Source organism: Hirundo rustica, chromosome 1, assembly GCF_015227805.2.
Source record: "Hirundo rustica isolate bHirRus1 chromosome 1, bHirRus1.pri.v3, whole genome shotgun sequence".
NCBI lineage: Eukaryota > Metazoa > Chordata > Aves > Passeriformes > Hirundinidae > Hirundo > Hirundo rustica.
Window position 1 is genome coordinate 137,420,895 of NC_053450.1, and position 16,568 is coordinate 137,437,462.

Below are 16,568 nucleotides of genomic sequence, written 5' to 3' on the forward strand. Positions count from 1 at the left end.
GCTTATTGCTCATTTGTGACTTAACAATGAAAAAAAATAAATAAAAATCCTTTACCTCTTTCAGAAGATTAGTGACTTGTTTTATATGCAAGAACTCTGGGGTCTTGTCTAAATCCAGTGAAGGTCTTCCCTTGATCCCCTCTTCAAAATCTCTGCGGTACATTTTCTATTGTAGCAAAACAAACAATTCTATTGTAGCAAAACCAAATATATATATGCAATTCCATGTCTATTTCAGAAGAGACATTGTAAATAGACCCAGAAATGAACCCTGTCATAAATTAGATTTCACACTAACAAGCAACTTCATTACGCATTTCATTACCTAGTTTATTTATACAGATACAATCTACACAAAAATATGTGTAAGTATGTCCAAAGAGATTATTGAACTTGATCTATGGAAGAAACAGTTTGCTTAGTAGGGAAAAGCAAAGACAAATGGCACACAAGGTAATGGTTTAAAACTCAAAGTTTCTACCAAGAGGCTGAGATCATCTGTTTTCATGACACAGCAAAACTAATGGAATCATAGTGCAGCATGGGGACACAGGTGCATCCATCTCACTCAGGATGGATGGCAATGCACTGGACTAGATTGCCTGGGAAGTCACAAAATCTCCATCATTTGAAGGGTTTTTGTAAAAAAATTAGAAAAGCATGGCCTGATACAGGACAGCCAGGGCCGCTCTGGAGCCTGGGAGCAATGCTTCCTCCTTGATGAGTTTCCCAGGCTGAAAAGGCAGAAGGATGTTTAAGTTCAATCATGGGGCTGGACTGGGTTTTGTGGCTTCACCTGCTCCTGCATAAGAACCATCCCTCCCCTAAAGATGGAATTCAAGTGAAAATTTAAAAATGTATTAATCTCTGATCTAGATGACCTCTTGAGCTTCTTCTCAATTAAATGATGTGTGTGTACTGTTAGTACCAATGGCCTTTTGAGAAAAAAAACAAATTCACAAGAACTGAGCTACAGAATAGCAGAGATAACTACTCACTCTAATTCTACCATATCCACAATTTACCCTCTGCTTCATACCTTTTCTTAACCTGAGTACAAGATGTCTGTTAACCTCTCTGTTGATCTAAATTTTACTTGTTCAAGAAGTACACTTTTACTTACCTCACTTTGCATCTTTTGAGCCTCCTTTGAAACTTGATACATTGGTGTATCCACAAACTCCAGCATTGATCGGCCTTTAGATTTTTCATAATTTTCCTTGTACTTGACCTAGGAAAATTAAAGTCTGTTAACAGCTGAGAGACTATGAAATCCGATTGCTTGCCTTAGCAAGAAAAAAATCCTCTCTTAGCCATACTCCTCAGATGTTTTGACTTGGAGGACTTCTCCCAGACTTAACCTGTTGGGGATATAGGGCAGTTAGATAAGGTAATATTTTTGGAGTAATTTATTCCTTTTCTACACAATTCAGACCCAGAAATCGTGAACTTTAAAGACAACAGGAATAAGGAGCATCAATCATAATCCTTAAACTAATTGCATGGGTTTGGCCAAATGACCTATGTCTGAACAGTTGGCAGCTGTTTAATAGGATCTCCTGCTATGTTTCCATGAAACAACATATTTACTGTAACAACGACCAAATCTGTTTCACAGCCAGGCCCCACAGGTGGTTTTTTTAGGCTCAGAAGCACCACTCTCAAATGCACTTTTGTTTGCACCTGTGGGAGAGAAAAGGGAAGGAAAACTACTGCTTCAGTAGGGTCCAGTCCTGCACCAACCTTCCCCTCATATCTACCAGGGACCACGACCTTAGAGCTGGCAGCGAAATCACAGTGAGGGACACAGGGCTAAGACATCAAGTTATTCCTTTATGCTAACTCACAAAGGAAACACGCTTTGTTTAGAAACCTGGAGAAGCCTTCTGAACCCAATCATTCACACTCTTTTGATTAGGACTGGCAAATACATTACTTATCTTCATCAGTCAATGTTGGGCATGATGGAAGAGTCTGCACAAAGGAAAGCAAATAGCCACAAATCAAAAGATTACATTTATATTGAGTAACGTAATTTTAAATTCTATGTCTCTTCAAAAATAGTGATATCTGAATTTCTCTTTCCTTGTCAGGCTTCTGCATTAGGCTTGGGTCCTGGAAAAACACTCTTCTCTCTCCTCATGGGGTGCTTCTGATTGAATATGCACTGTACTTCACTGGAAGCTATCATGTGGCTTTGTGCATTATTTAATTACTGTTAAAACACTGCATTTTGTCTTTGCAAGATGTGTTTGTTCGTGGTTCTGTATACATGGCTTTGAAGCACTGCATTTTCTTTGAGGTGGATTTGTTCTGCAGTGTGTGGGCTGAAATGGTAGAAACGCTTTGCTTAAATGATTTCTTATATTCGTACTGAAACAAAAAATTCCAAGAATGTTTTCACAGGAGAAATCCAGAAGGTTTTGGAATTTTAATGGTATTTAAAATAACTATGAAATAAAAGGATAGAAGAAATTGTATCTTAGTCCTTTGAGCTCTGGAGTTCCGTAAAATGTAAATTTAAAATGCTGCGATGACATTTTTTTAAAAGGGGATATGATAAAAAATGGCTTTTTTACGTTCCTAGAGAAAATGGTTGTCCTGCTAATCTAAAAGTCAGATGTTTCTATGTTCCATAGAAAATGAACATTATTATTTACACTTGAATTGAAAAGAAACACACATGATGGTCTGGGTTTGCCTCCTAGTGGAAAGAACTGTAAATGTCACACAACAAAATCACTTTAGCAGCGGAAACACATGAACATTACCTCCATCTACAGATACTGATCTCATACTTTTACTCCATTCCTCAGCTAATGGAAGAAATTTATTTTAAAATTCTACAAAATCAAATTAGCTAAACTCATAACTTTTTTGTATAGTAAGCTAAACTACAAGCACCAGATTCAATCTCCTACGTTCTATTTATTCACCCCATTCATTAAAATGAAATACATCTTAACTCCCCGCTTTTTAGCCTGTGTTTCATTAGTATCTCAAATTCTCCACAATAGGAACAGATTTTAAATGTGAAAAACATTAAACTAGCTGTTCTACATACATCAAAGTGTCAAATTTTGTGTCTCCATCGTTCATACCAAAATTACATATATATCTGTCACGGTTTAACCACAGCCAGCAACTAAGCCTCACACAACTGCTCACACGCTTTACTCCAGTGGGATGGGGTAGAGGATCAGAAGGGTAAAAGTGAGAAAATTTGTGGCTTAAGATAAGTTAAATAATTAAAATAAAATAAGCTACAATAATAATAATAATAATAATAATCAGTAATAAAAAGAAAATAAGAAAAAGAGAGAGAAATAAATCACAAGGAAAAAAACAAAAACAAACAAACAAACAAACAAACAAAAAGGATTTGCAAATGAATAAAAGTCACTCACCAGCAACCAACACTCAGCCTGCCCCTGAGAAGCAACCAGGGCCAACTTTCCCCTAGTTTATATATACTGAGAATGACAGTATCTGGTGTGGAATATCCCCTTGGCCAGTTTGGGTCAGCTGTCCTGGCTGTGTCCTCTCCCAGCTTCTCATGCCCCACCAGCCACCTCAATGGCCGGGCTGCATGAGAAGCTGAAAATTCCTGACTTGGTGTAAGCACTGCTCAGCAACAACTAAAACATCAGGGCGTTATCAACATTGTTTCCATCCCAAATCCAAAACACAACACTGTACCAGCTACTAGGAAGAAAATTACCTCCATCCCAAGTGAAACCAGGAAATAAATACTGTATGAAGGGAAAATTGCACCTTGTAATTTTCTTCCTCATCAAAATAATAAAACACGATGAGTTTGACCTGTCAAAATCAGTTTATTTATGTCCAAAGATGCTCATCAAGCTTTCCTCTTAACTGATGGAATTTATTCCCATGGAAGTTGACCTGTAACAGCCTTGCATTGATATTATACTATAAGTGCTTCATAAAGTTGCACACATTTCTACACTCTAGGTCAATAAGCAAAGCCATTCATTCAATCAACAATATTAGTTTATGAGTTTAATTAACCATAGAGATTTCAATCTGTCACACAGGTGCAGGTGTAGCTCTGTTATGTAGAAGATAATTAGAAACATAAAGTTCAATGGAGAAAGGTATACTGCAGGGAAACAGTAAAACCAGGCAATTAGCAAGCAGCTTTGTGTTTCAGAAGGCAGGGGGGAAAAAAACCAAAAAGACAGACCATAAGACCAGTCTTTGGAAATCAGTTAAAGCAGGGAGGTCAGGAAGACTGTTTTATACAATGGTGGCAGATTACAAAACAGATTTGGTGTGAGCTGTTGAGAGACAAGGAGAACACAAGAAATGTACTAGAAAAGGAGGGAGAAGGGCAGAAGGGTAAACTAAGTTTAAATAAAAGCAATGGCATGGGGAGGTCAAAGGGCTGTGAAGATGGGATTTTTTTAAAAGACAAATATTTAGTGGAGAGCTTAGAGATGGGCAAAGCATTTATCTTCTTGTACCAAATTAAAATACCCACCAGGATCTGGACAATGCAAAAATCATAGGCTTAGTATTTACAGAGTCCTCAGATGTGCACATGGACGTTATGAATCAACACCTCCAGGATGAAAGAGAGAAATATATTTTGCAAAACATGATCTGTCTTAAGGGAAAGTCCAGTTTTCTATATCCTTAGAGCTAAGATGATAAACTGATGAAGTCCATTCCATAGGTGCTAATTTAATCAGCAAAAAGACTGGTAATCTTACCATACACTAGAAGGAAACTAGATTTGGGCTGAAACATGCATGAAGAATGCAGGAAGAAAAAGACTCCAACTCATTTATTACTCAGACAAAAGGGGATAGTCAGTGTTAGTTTCACTGAGGGAGTGAGACAGACAAAAAACAAGCTTCAATTCTCAAAAAAATAATACAAAAATCAAGTATAGATGGATTATTTTATTTTAGACACAAGCAGGCACTGGCTCAAAAGGTGACCCAGTATGCTCCTACTCATTAGAGTTCATTGTCCATGAAACACTCAAACTCCTGCCAGCCGTAGAGCAACCTTCCTTCCCAGCACCACTCACTCATGCCTCCCCACAGCAGTTCTGTGTTTTCTGCAGTAAAGATGATAAATGCAGCTAACCAGCCTAAAGACATGCAGCATAGATGCTCTTGGAGTGAGAAAGAACCTTCATCATGGCACAGGAGTCAGGGGTTTCCTAGCTCTTCCTTCCTATTTCAACCCCCACCACAATCATATATCAGACCACCAGCCCCATCAAGGGGCATGTGTTACTACATGGCAGAATGGAGCATGTGCCTATTATCTGATCCAGTGTAGGAAGACTCAGACAGTTAGGAGTGCAAAAATGTTTAGCCAGAGAAACCCAAAAGTAAGCTAACATTCCGGAGACTGTTCCTGAAAATGTCCAATTAAACTAGCATAATGTGATGAAAGCAAGATCTTAGACAAAATGAGATTTGCAAGGAAAGAAGTATTTTAGAACAAAGAAAAAAATAGACAATGTTTCGGACATATGAGAAGAAATGCTCAACATCAGAAGTTCTGTGTGATTCTTCCACAGTATGCATTATCCGTTCTAATAACTGAAATATGTCTTCATGTAAAGCCATTTTTCTTCACTACACCCTTCATCTACTACAGTTACAACACTATTGCCCCCTACAAATGAGAGCAATGTGTTTCCTTCCATGACTATACAAAGGACATTCCTTACTAGATTTATTTTTCATGTCCTTCTTAAAAAGACAACTTACATCACTCTGTGTTTTGCTGATAGTTAAAGCGTGGTTTAAATGCAGCAGGTTTGGTAGATCAGAGGCTGGATCGTGTAGGCTTTCTAAATCTTTCTTGTAGCTCACCTGGAAAAAGAATTCAGGTTATGCAAATTAAAGATTAATAAAATAATTACTAAAGATTCATAAAATAATTCACAGCTGTGTATTACATTGTGAACATTCAGAAAGAGAAAAAACCCTAAGTGCTTGCCTGAACAATCTCTACCAGCCACTAGATGGTGGTCATCTACTACTATTTCAAAGAAAACGTAAGAACAATACAGAACTCATTCTGGTAAGTACTTACAAACTATTCAAACTTTTCCTCCCCAAAAAAAGGACACTTACAACAAAATCACACTTTGTATGACTTTTCAGGCTAGAATTAATTTTCTTGTTATTTCCTCTCCCCTCCCTTCCCACCACCCACTTAAATCAAGAGCATCTTCCCCAATAATTTGGGTCTATCCATTTTAAACACCTTTAATTCTTATCCTTTTCCCCTGCTTCAGGAATTACACCGTCCAATTTACATTTTCATAAATAACAGTTAAAGGGAAGTGCTCCTGGATATTTTATCCAATACAGATTGCTTGCAGCAAATATAAGCAATATGGTGACTTAGGGCAAAAGATAATCACTTAATTAAGCAGCAGAAAGAAACTTCCCATCAGGCAACAGTAGGATTTTCCATTCTTCTGAGACCTGTATGCCCAACATTACACGTAGAAAACACCCTACCTTACCTATCTTGAGTGAGAGATCTTTTAAACTAATACCTTTAGTCCTGTCCACATATGTATCATGTTCATCATTTCAATTTGTCCATTTCTCATAATAATAACTACTTCCACTAATTTTTTACTATACATTTAGATATTGGAAATCATTACATAATCATCTGTAGCTTTTTCAGAGCCAGTCTTTCCTGTTATCATTGCATGGTACCTCACACTTCAGAAATGCTGGACTATGGAATGAAGGCTTGTCTTTTGGCTATCTGGGATCACAGCCTCAAAGAAGAGATCACATTTTTAGCATTAGACACACTTTTAAATATACCATCCCAAGGGCGTTATCACTTGCTATAGATGATGTCTCCAGTCTGGCCCCAGCAGCAGACACCCATTGTTGAACCTAGTGACTGCTATATTTTGAAACACCATTGAGAAGATCAGCCAGAAGAATGAAGCTTAAAAGACAGACATCCAAATCTGAACTGCTCATGTAGCCTCCTTCTATAACAATTGGAGGGATGACAGTACTTTGCTCCTCTAAAGACAGACACCTCTAACAGGTGAGATATGTGAGAAAATTGACCTCTAGACCTGTTCATTTCTTTCCTGAATAAAAAGGGACCAAGTGCAAGGAAATTAGCTCAGAGAAAGAGGTCATACATTTTGACACACAAAACTAAGCAAGACTAATCTCATCTAAAATGGCTATGAAAAACTCTTCAGTCCCTCTGTCAGAAGCAGAGGAAGAAATTGATAATATGCTGTTCTTGCTACACAGGTATAGCAGAGACTGTAGCTCAGAGAAGAAATTCTACTGTGAACAAATGTTAGTGTATTCAGGATGTAAATGCATGTAAAATACAAAGCAAATTAACTTACATCACTCGCCAAAGTGGATGCAATCTGTGCTTGCTTGAAGGAAACAGTGTCAAGAGGATTGTACTGGTGACTCTTCATTTCCTTACTGAACTTCTCTTTGTATTTCACCTTTCACCAGAACAAACATGTCTAATATTAACATGTAGCACTTTAAAAAGGCAGAGAATCCAGACTACAAAGAAGCTTATTAAATGCAATATTTTATTCATAAATCTTTAAGCAAAGTTTAAAGAAGCTCAGTTTGCCCACAGCTGTGACAGTCTTCTGTGGTTTCAAATTAAGTTTTATGTATCTGAATTTTACTAAAATTTTAAGATTGTCATATGTGATTACTAGTGTTGAAGGATTTTTAAAAAGAAAAAAGAAACAAAACCATATGACTCACATTAACAATAAAATAAAATAGAACTGTTTGACTAGCATTAATAATCTATTCACTGAGAATCATTTGATTCCTAACTAACATCAAAACTGTGGTTTTAACCAGAAAAAAAAAATCTAAGGTGAATAAATTGTAACATTTGTAAAACAAATCACTTGTAAATTTTTCAACCACTTGGAAGTGGGAAATCAGAATCAAACTTCCCACCACCAGGTCCATGTGTCACTCCCTCTATGCTAGATTGCCACCAGAACCACCACGTCTATTTTTAATTCTGCCAGAAATTTCCCACGAGGCACTGAGGAATCCCTCTGTAGTACAGTCCTTTCTTGGGGATAATGCCCACCTCATTACAGTGCTAGAAAGCATAAATAAATGACTGCCTGCCATTGCTTTCACCATCTTTTCTTCTCATTCAAAAGAAAAAGGGGCAATGACAACACATGTAAGAGAAAATAAACAATACATAAATATGGGGACAATGGCATTAAAAATAAATAAATTACAGAAATTCTATAAAACATGCCAAAAAACTGAATTCAGAATCTGAAAATATGAAATTGAACAAACAGTATATCTCCCTCCTTTGCTCCCTTTGTTAATAATCATCAAACATCTGGAGGCTCTGCACACGTCTGCTTCTTTCCAACAGCTGGGCATAACGGAGGAGAATAAAGTTCAGTCTGAATTATGCTGCTTTCATGAATGTTAGACAGACACTTGATATCTGAGCCTATGCAACATCCATTATAATTTACCACGCTCTGCACTAAATAAATACATGGATTTTTCCCTACTCCTTTTTTCTCTATTCCCACATGAATGTCTGATAAAGTGGTTAAGCCACCTCAAAAAATCTTCAATTTTTTTTTTCTCAGCCTTAGTTGTGGGAAGAGAGTTTTTTCCTTTAAGGTACTTCCTTGCCTCAAAAGACCCTGAACATAATTTAGCTTATGCAACCTCATTGTTTTTAGCCACAATGCCTACTATTTTATTAATCAGGATAACAAGAAATCAAAACTAAACCACACAAACTGGAACTAGCCATATATGTTCAAGCACTACATCATTATTCCTCCACTTAGGTTAATTTTTCTAAGTAAGGAAATTCTAAAACATTGTTACTTTTAAAGAAAAACTTTATCTGAACACATTATGAACTTCATCATCTTTCACACTAGCAATAGAAGAGAGTATCTATTGCCTTCTGGTAGATTCATCTGGTTTATATTGTTTGATATTTGCCTTGGCATTGGTTCAAGTGCAAAAGCATATATCTGAATACAAAGGCAAACCCACGCTCTGTATGAGCAGTGAAGGAATAAATCAGAGGGCTTTTCTCTCTTAAAAGGTGTATCCAAAACTTGCCTTCTAATGAAAATCAGGCAGTGCTGTAATATGTCATTCAAAAAGCCAGAGATCAAATCAGCGGGGTGAGCAAAACTGCCTTTTACTCTTTTACCTACATCACAACAACAAGCACGAGACTTAAAATACCCAACTGCTATGGGCTGTGGGCTATACTACACTATGGGCTGCCTTCTCCTGGCCAGCAAATGGCCACAAACCAAATGTACACACAGACTGAATGGACAACACGGCACTCGAAATGCTTGTTAAGTGGGAAAGCATTGGTGCCAAAGGGACCTCTCCTCACAACTGGCTTGCCGTCTTCCAGCTGCAGCAATTTCATGACATCATTTAAAAAAATTTTTAGCAAGACATTTCAATCTAGAGGTTCCAGTAATAGATTCTTGTTAGTGTCATTTCAGATCACATTGCTGCCTCTGAAGGGCAGAGGAGGCACCAGTGAAACCAGTCTTCATGGGGCCCCATGTCCTGATGCCGACGCGCAGGAGGGCCCCAGAATTAAAAGAGCCCCCAGCCAAGGTGACTGTAAATGTTCTGGTTGCAGGAGGGCTGTCTCACAGCTGCAGGCCTTGCTGCCTCCCCTGGCTGCTCAGCTCATTGCCTTTGCTGCCATCCCCATCGCCCGGGTCGCTCTGGGGCAAAGCGGAGCACTCACAGTAATATCAGACAACCCTGGCAGTGTCTCCAGAGCACTTCCAGCAGTCATTTAACCGACCTGTCATAGGGGATTTGTTGCATTGAAAGCTACATTGATGTACACTTTGTCTTTTATCAACATTTTTCTGGTTCTTTCTCCCCTTTGAAAGGAAGAGAGGAGTGGGAGAGAGTGAAGAAAGAAGAGCAAGGCTATGGATGAGTCATGGTGAAGGAAAGCACACAGTATTCATCATCCTTTTGAACAGGGTGAATGCAGTTCAAAGAGAGGAAATGGGCCTGAGAGAAAGTGTTCTGAATAAAAACAAGGAAGAAAAATACAGCATATGATTCCTAAACCGTCTGAAGGGGGGAGGTCTTAGCAAGGCTATATGAATGAAGTGCAAACAAGTGGAAGTAGAATTGACAGTTGTTAGCGGACACTTATCTACAAATTTCATCATTAACCAAGAGCTTTACTTTAATGAGGGCTTAAAAGGATGGTTACTTATTTACCATCTTCATTAAAGTCTTGTTTATTTTTTTAGAGATTATATAGTGGGGGTTAATTTAAAAGAAATGCGTGGAGGTTGCTCTCTAAAGACCGCTTAAGAAAGAGCAGAACCTGCAGGCTTTTAACACAACAACATCCCTGAAAAACCAAACTGGAATTAAATAAGGCCTGATAAACAAACTTCTCATTGGCCTTGCAACAAAACCTATAAAAGTCAGAACTGCAGCTGGACAGAGCAGTGTCTTTTGAAGCTTAGCAGCAACATTCCTAAATCAAATCTGTAGTTCAAAGCTGTTCACACAGGGAGTGTTCAGTTTCAGAAGTGGATGACATCACCCACTGTTCAGATTTACAAAGAAACTACAAAAATTGAATCATTCAATCACTGGGATCCCATGATGAAGCAGACACTTGCAGCTAAAGCATTTCCTCACGACCATATGAAAACATCTTTAAAAAAAGAAAAAACCTGTCAGAGCACATATATATTGAAGGAAATGTAGCATAAACAAAAAGCAAGATTGAAGCGTTCATCATTAAAAGCAGTAGCAGAGTGTAAAGCAAAGATTGAGAAAATCCTAGGCTCTTTGGGCTGTTACTGAAAATCTCAGAGGAGGTTCATTTTGAAAAACATTGTACCTCCAACAGTTTCATCCCTAAAACAATAAGCACCAGATTCAGCAACAAATATGAATATCCAAAATTATTCATCTTAAAACCAAATACTGAACACTATAAGAGGAATACTTCATATTAGCAGCTCTTTGAAAAGGCTAATAAAATGCATTATAAAACATAAAGAGGAAACATGAAGAGGACATGAACAAGAGCTTTTTTTTAATTTAAAAAGTGGGAAAAAATAGCCCAAATTATACAATGCACTCTCAGCAAATTGACAAGCTTCATGTTTTCACAAGGGCTAACACAGTTTCTGTTTTAAATTTCATTTAAAATCAACAGAAAAGGGTTACCACACGCTGTGGGTAAATATACTAGTTCTGGGAGCTATTATTTTTGCTGCTGTTGTTGTCAAAAGCTTTGTTAAATAAAAAATAAAAAAGGAAAGAAAGGAGAAAGAGAGAAAACAGTGATTTCTGTAGAGCCTTGAGTGCCAGTCAAACATTAACACTATTTTCTTCGCTTTGTTTGCTTTCCTGCTTGCCTTGATTGCTTTCTCCCTTCGTTACACCCACACTGCCTGACCTCTTCTTGCTCCTGTTCTCTATACTCCCTAAATTACCTACCCATATGCACCACATTAAAACATGTTATCATCTTCTCTTCCCATTACATCCATCAGAATTGTCAACTTTGCAAATTTACTGTGAGGGTCAAATAACTAATATTTCTCTACATGTCGCAGCTTATAGATTCATGCAATTAAGGGAGATCATCAACTTTCAACACAAAAAGTTTATGATGTTCCCATTTTCTAAGAAACAAATGGAAACTCTAAAATCCAGAAAGTCTGGAGGCAATAAAGAGATCATTAACTTTACTCCTTTTTTAAATCTTTTAAGTGTTACAAGCCTGTTTCATGAACCTTGCATGAAGAGGATTGACATATTTAGGTCTCTTTCTCTCCTCCAGCACAGGTGCATTCCTCATCCTGCCCCACCACCCTGCTCTTTGGACACAGGGGTCATCTTCATTTTTCTGTGGCCTTGATTTATGATTAGTGTGTCTAAGTGTTATAATGATTCAAATAATATATAAGAACATTAGGCAACTCATGGCCACTGCCTTCCCTTCAGAGGACATGGGGGAATTGCTGAGTGCACCTCCCTGCTGCTGAGAGCTGCCCAGTATTTGCACCCTCTGTGCTGCTGCAGGCAGAGTGTCAGGCTGAGGTGCTCCCTCCTTCCCTGAAAGCACAGCCCCCTTCAGACACACTGCAAGCAGCCACAGCAGCATAGACTGAGGAGAGGGCAGTACAAGAAAGGATCCCAAAACTTGGATTCAGGGCCAGTGACTGCAGAGTTCGGACCATCAAGGTTTAATCTTTATCTTCTTTACAAATAAACCAAACACAAGACACATTTTGTCAACTTCTCCTCCCTTCCTGTCACACGTTCGGCACTACTTGGACTCTCTGAAGAAGTTAAAATCACACAGCAAATGCTGCCTTCCACAGAAGGATCCCAACTAGAACTGCTGCCATCCCAGTTCCTGGCAGTGAAGAGGCCCTATGATAAAGCATTTGCAGATGCAGCTTGCATTGTCCAAGATAAAAAGCACATCTAATAGAAATGAGATAAAAAAATGCATTGACGAAGCCTTCCATACAGCTAGCTCATCAGCCTGCAGGACCCCATGATCCAGCTGGTATTTTTCACTTGTGACTGCTGGCCACAGTCTCATGGGTACCAGGCTTGGGAAGATGGAGAGGGCTGTTGGAAAGGGTTATGGTTTGGTCTCATTGGCAAAAACAGGCAGCTGCAAGCTCACTAGACTCTGAAACAGGCTGCAAGGACAGGAGTGTGTAGGCAGCCATTGAGTAGGTATAAAGGACATCACACACTATATTTAGATATGGACCCTTTTAAAAACCATTGAACGTGTTTGCTAAATGACAGTCCCACTTCCTGTAAGTCACACTCAGGTCTGGCTCTTTCTAGAAAGTACAGGCTGACTTCCAAGCCTGCACAATGTTAAATACAAAACAATCTCTTAGCAGACTTGCCCATCAGCAGAGAAATGAGAACACGATCTATTATAAAAGACAGAAATCTACATGAAAAACACAAACTCGTTTCAATTCTGAGCAGATTACCAACAAAGCAATAAGAAACATTTATTCCCTTCTTTTTCTCTTTGTGTAATGCTTCAAAGTTTACAACGGTGTGAAACAGGAAATCATGCAGCAGGTATCTAAGGATAACAGCAAAAGGACCTCCTGCAGACACTGCACTGTTTTCCAGCTTGTTCTCTATGACACATTATTCTCATTTTGTGCTAGTTCTAGGGAAGACATTTAGTATCTGGCCAAATCACACATATTTTTTACATATCACTGATGTTGAGTCTGCCCTAGTGTATACACTATTTACACTAGAGACATTTTTTGGCTCCAAGAAGGCTGGCACAACCTTCTCCAATCAAAGGACACTATCCTCCTCTTACAGGAGAGCAGTTCCTGGGTTTTCAAAAGCTCCAAGGGGAGCTGGACAGGATTACTAGCAAGGATTATGCAAGGCACTTTTAAAGAACTACTTCAGACAAAAAAAAATGGGGGAAAAAAGAAAAAAAAAAAAAGATCAGCAATGAAAAATCTGTTCTCATAATGACAGGATGATCTGTAGTAGTCTTATGTGCACATCCTATGAGAAGAAAACTACTAAGAAGAGGGAATATTTCTATTTCAAATTTCTTCTTAGTTAACAAATTTTTTTTTTTTTTTTTTTTTTTTTTTTTTTTTTAGGTTAATAGATAACAGTTAAATAAAAGGTTCCATTTCAGGGGGAAGGAAGGTGGGTGGTTTACATGTCAGGCCAAATTCAGATCCCATTACTCACATTAGCAAGCAGCTACACAAAAGACCTCAGTTACTTCAGTGGGATTAATCACAGGGTAAGGTTCCACTCAAACTGAATGAGGAACAAAATTTGCCCCTAAATTACATATAGTTAATATTTTAGAAATCACAGAAAATCTGTTAAATATACACCATCTCCATGAGAGACTAGTTGTAGTCAAAATTCATCGTATTTTTGCTTCAAAATGTGTATTTGGTTTCCTAACAATCCAAAATTCAGTCATTGCAATGCTATATGAAAAATTTGAGAACATAATCTTCAAGGGCATTAGAGATAATCACCTAAAAATCTAAGTATTTCTTTGCATTACTAGGAATGAGATATTTGGATGAAATCATTGTAAATTATGAAGAATCTTACTTGGCTTAGAAGTTTTGAAACTCCTTTAGCGTGTTCAAAATCAGGTCTTCCAAGTACAGCAGATTCCTTATTCAGCTCTCCCCTTCCTTTCTTGTATTTAGCCTTAAAAAAAAAAAAAAAAAGGGGGGGGGGGGTAGGGCAGGCAGGGGATATGAAACACTAATAAATTGCTTGGGGTTTTTTTATCAAGAGAAATGTAAGCATTAATGCTAGTAGAAAAAGTCTCTCTAATGGTCTGCATTGACACTACTGTTTTAATCAGCTCTGAGTAAAGAAAGCCCTTCTCAGGGTTCAGCTCCTTAGCAATATAATATTTATTAATTGTAAAACACAATGTACAACATTCACAAAGTTCAATTTTAACCAAATGCACAGCTTATGCCAGACAAATACTGTCCTCCCGATGACGGCAGAGTGAGTTACTGTGGCTCAGCATTTCTTATGACAGGGTCTACAGTTAACACGAGATTATTTGCAGCAGCTGAAAGCAGTCTTGAAGTAAAACTAGTCTGAGGGGCAACTTTTCTGAACTGTAAGGTCAAATTCCACTCTCAGTTTTACCACTGTGGTCTTGCTGGATGTCAGTGAGACTGCACTGGTGTCACAGAGCTGAATTAGTCCCGCAAGGTTAATGTTACGTGATCTCTCCAGCCGGACTGCCTCCCATGCAAATTGCTGCAATTTTTCCCCACAATGCATTAGGAAAAAAACACAGATAAATCAACAATAGGTGCTTTGCAATACCACAAACTAAATTACCCATTGCCTAAAATATGCTTCTTGCATTACTCAAGCATTGTGAATCAGCAAGGACAAGCCATAAGAACAGACTGGGAGAAATAGAAGTCCCAAAGCCACTCTAATTCTAAGAGCACTTGAACATCAATTAGTAATTTTGCATGTTGAGCATAACACTTAGTAGAAGTTCTTGGTTTTCAAAAAGTCTCGAATATTGAAGGGTGAATTTCAATCTCTTAAATCTGTCTCTCCAAATGTGTCTAGTCAGTCTCACATTGAATTAATTATTTAAAAACTTGATTCACGGCTTTTAGTATTCTTTGACTTGCCTACAATAAAATACTAAACTGCATCGCACACTGCTGCTTCTCAAACTGCTCCTTCACCTCTCTGTTAGCCGAGGTCACAGGGAAAGGGCAAAGAATTTGAGAGGGTAGTTCAGGGAGGAGAACCCCCATGGAAGAAGCAGCATCTGCACATCTCTTGGAAGGACAACAGGGAATTACACTTTCCTGTCACTGCCTGCTGAGATGGGGAAAGGAAGGGGTATCCTGGGATGCCAGCTTCTCTCCAAGGTAAAAATGGTTTGGGATGTCTTCTGAAATGCAGTATAGCATACAAGCACATGACTTATCTTGAGAACAGTTATCATGAATAAAGCTGAAACAAAACCAACTTTAGCAATTTTCATGTTGTCTTTGCGTCAATTACCAATAATTGCAAAGATCATACGGTCAACATCTGAAAAGGAGATACCCATAGGTTTCTAGCCTGCCAGGCAAGACTGGTTTGTTTTGGTTATGTTTGGATTGCTTTTCATCTAATCTCCCTAGCAGATTTAGGGGTGCAGGTTTTCTGTTCAAGACATTTGAGAATTCCAGCAGCATTCTAAAAAAAATCTGATCAAAATTGGAATTTGAAAAGTTACATGTCTAAAAAAATAGAGAGTAAAAGGAGAACATACATCACTTATTATCTTCGTTATCTCAGTCGCCTTCTTTATGTCTGGTCTGTTCAGCACTTCAGTGTACCTATGAGTATCTTGCACATCCTTCTTATAGGATACCTGTCAAAGAAAACACAGTTTTGTTTAAAATAAACAATAAAGTTTGAAGTTTATAAATAGGCTTTGACTGACCTGTCAGTCAATAGAACTCCACCTAATTTATTCCAACAGGGATTGCAAGGTAAATCCCATACACCATGTAACATGATAAGGAAGTAATTCAGAAGCATGAAATACAATTTGAAAAAGAAAAATGGTTTTGCTTAGAAGCATAGTAGAAAATTAAAACAAAGACACAACTATTAGGTTTTATCATAAAATTTCAGAGGACTTTTGAGAGTATAGCTTTTTTTTTCCTATGTTGTACCCATTTTAAATAAAAACTAACCCCTGCTCTGATACTGAGTACTGCAGCCTAGCAGATTGCAGCTACACTCAAGAGAAACTATAATTCTATCATAGCGAGTTTCTTTCTCAGTACTGGACAGACATGTAGCTTGTATGTAATTCAGTGATACAACTCCACCTCAACATCCCCACAACACCACTGATCTGCTCCTTTGCACAGTCATGGGAACAAGAAGGCTGAGTGTTCCAGCATGTTGAATACATGGCTGACCCTTTCTGTTTGTTCAAAA

At 38.1% G+C, this 16,568-nt stretch overlaps 1 protein-coding gene across 4 annotated transcripts in view; it reads right to left on the bottom strand.

The window, feature by feature from the left end:
- The window catches only part of NEBL (nebulette), a 252,668-nt gene that overhangs the window by 51,473 nt on the left and 184,627 nt on the right, over nt 1-16,568 (bottom strand). For 2 of the 4 annotated variants that reach the window (XM_058423375.1, XM_058423376.1), the window contains 6 exons: nt 15,889-15,990; nt 14,187-14,288; nt 7,391-7,498; nt 5,754-5,858; nt 1,124-1,231; nt 56-166 (listed from right to left, as the gene is read on the bottom strand). The exons of the other annotated variants lie outside the window; for them this stretch is intronic. In XM_058423375.1, the coding sequence (XP_058279358.1) occupies nt 56-166; nt 1,124-1,231; nt 5,754-5,858; nt 7,391-7,498; nt 14,187-14,288; nt 15,889-15,990 (636 nt within the window). The remainder of the gene's footprint in view (nt 1-55; nt 167-1,123; nt 1,232-5,753; nt 5,859-7,390; nt 7,499-14,186; nt 14,289-15,888; nt 15,991-16,568) is intronic. 4 annotated transcript variants of the gene reach the window in all.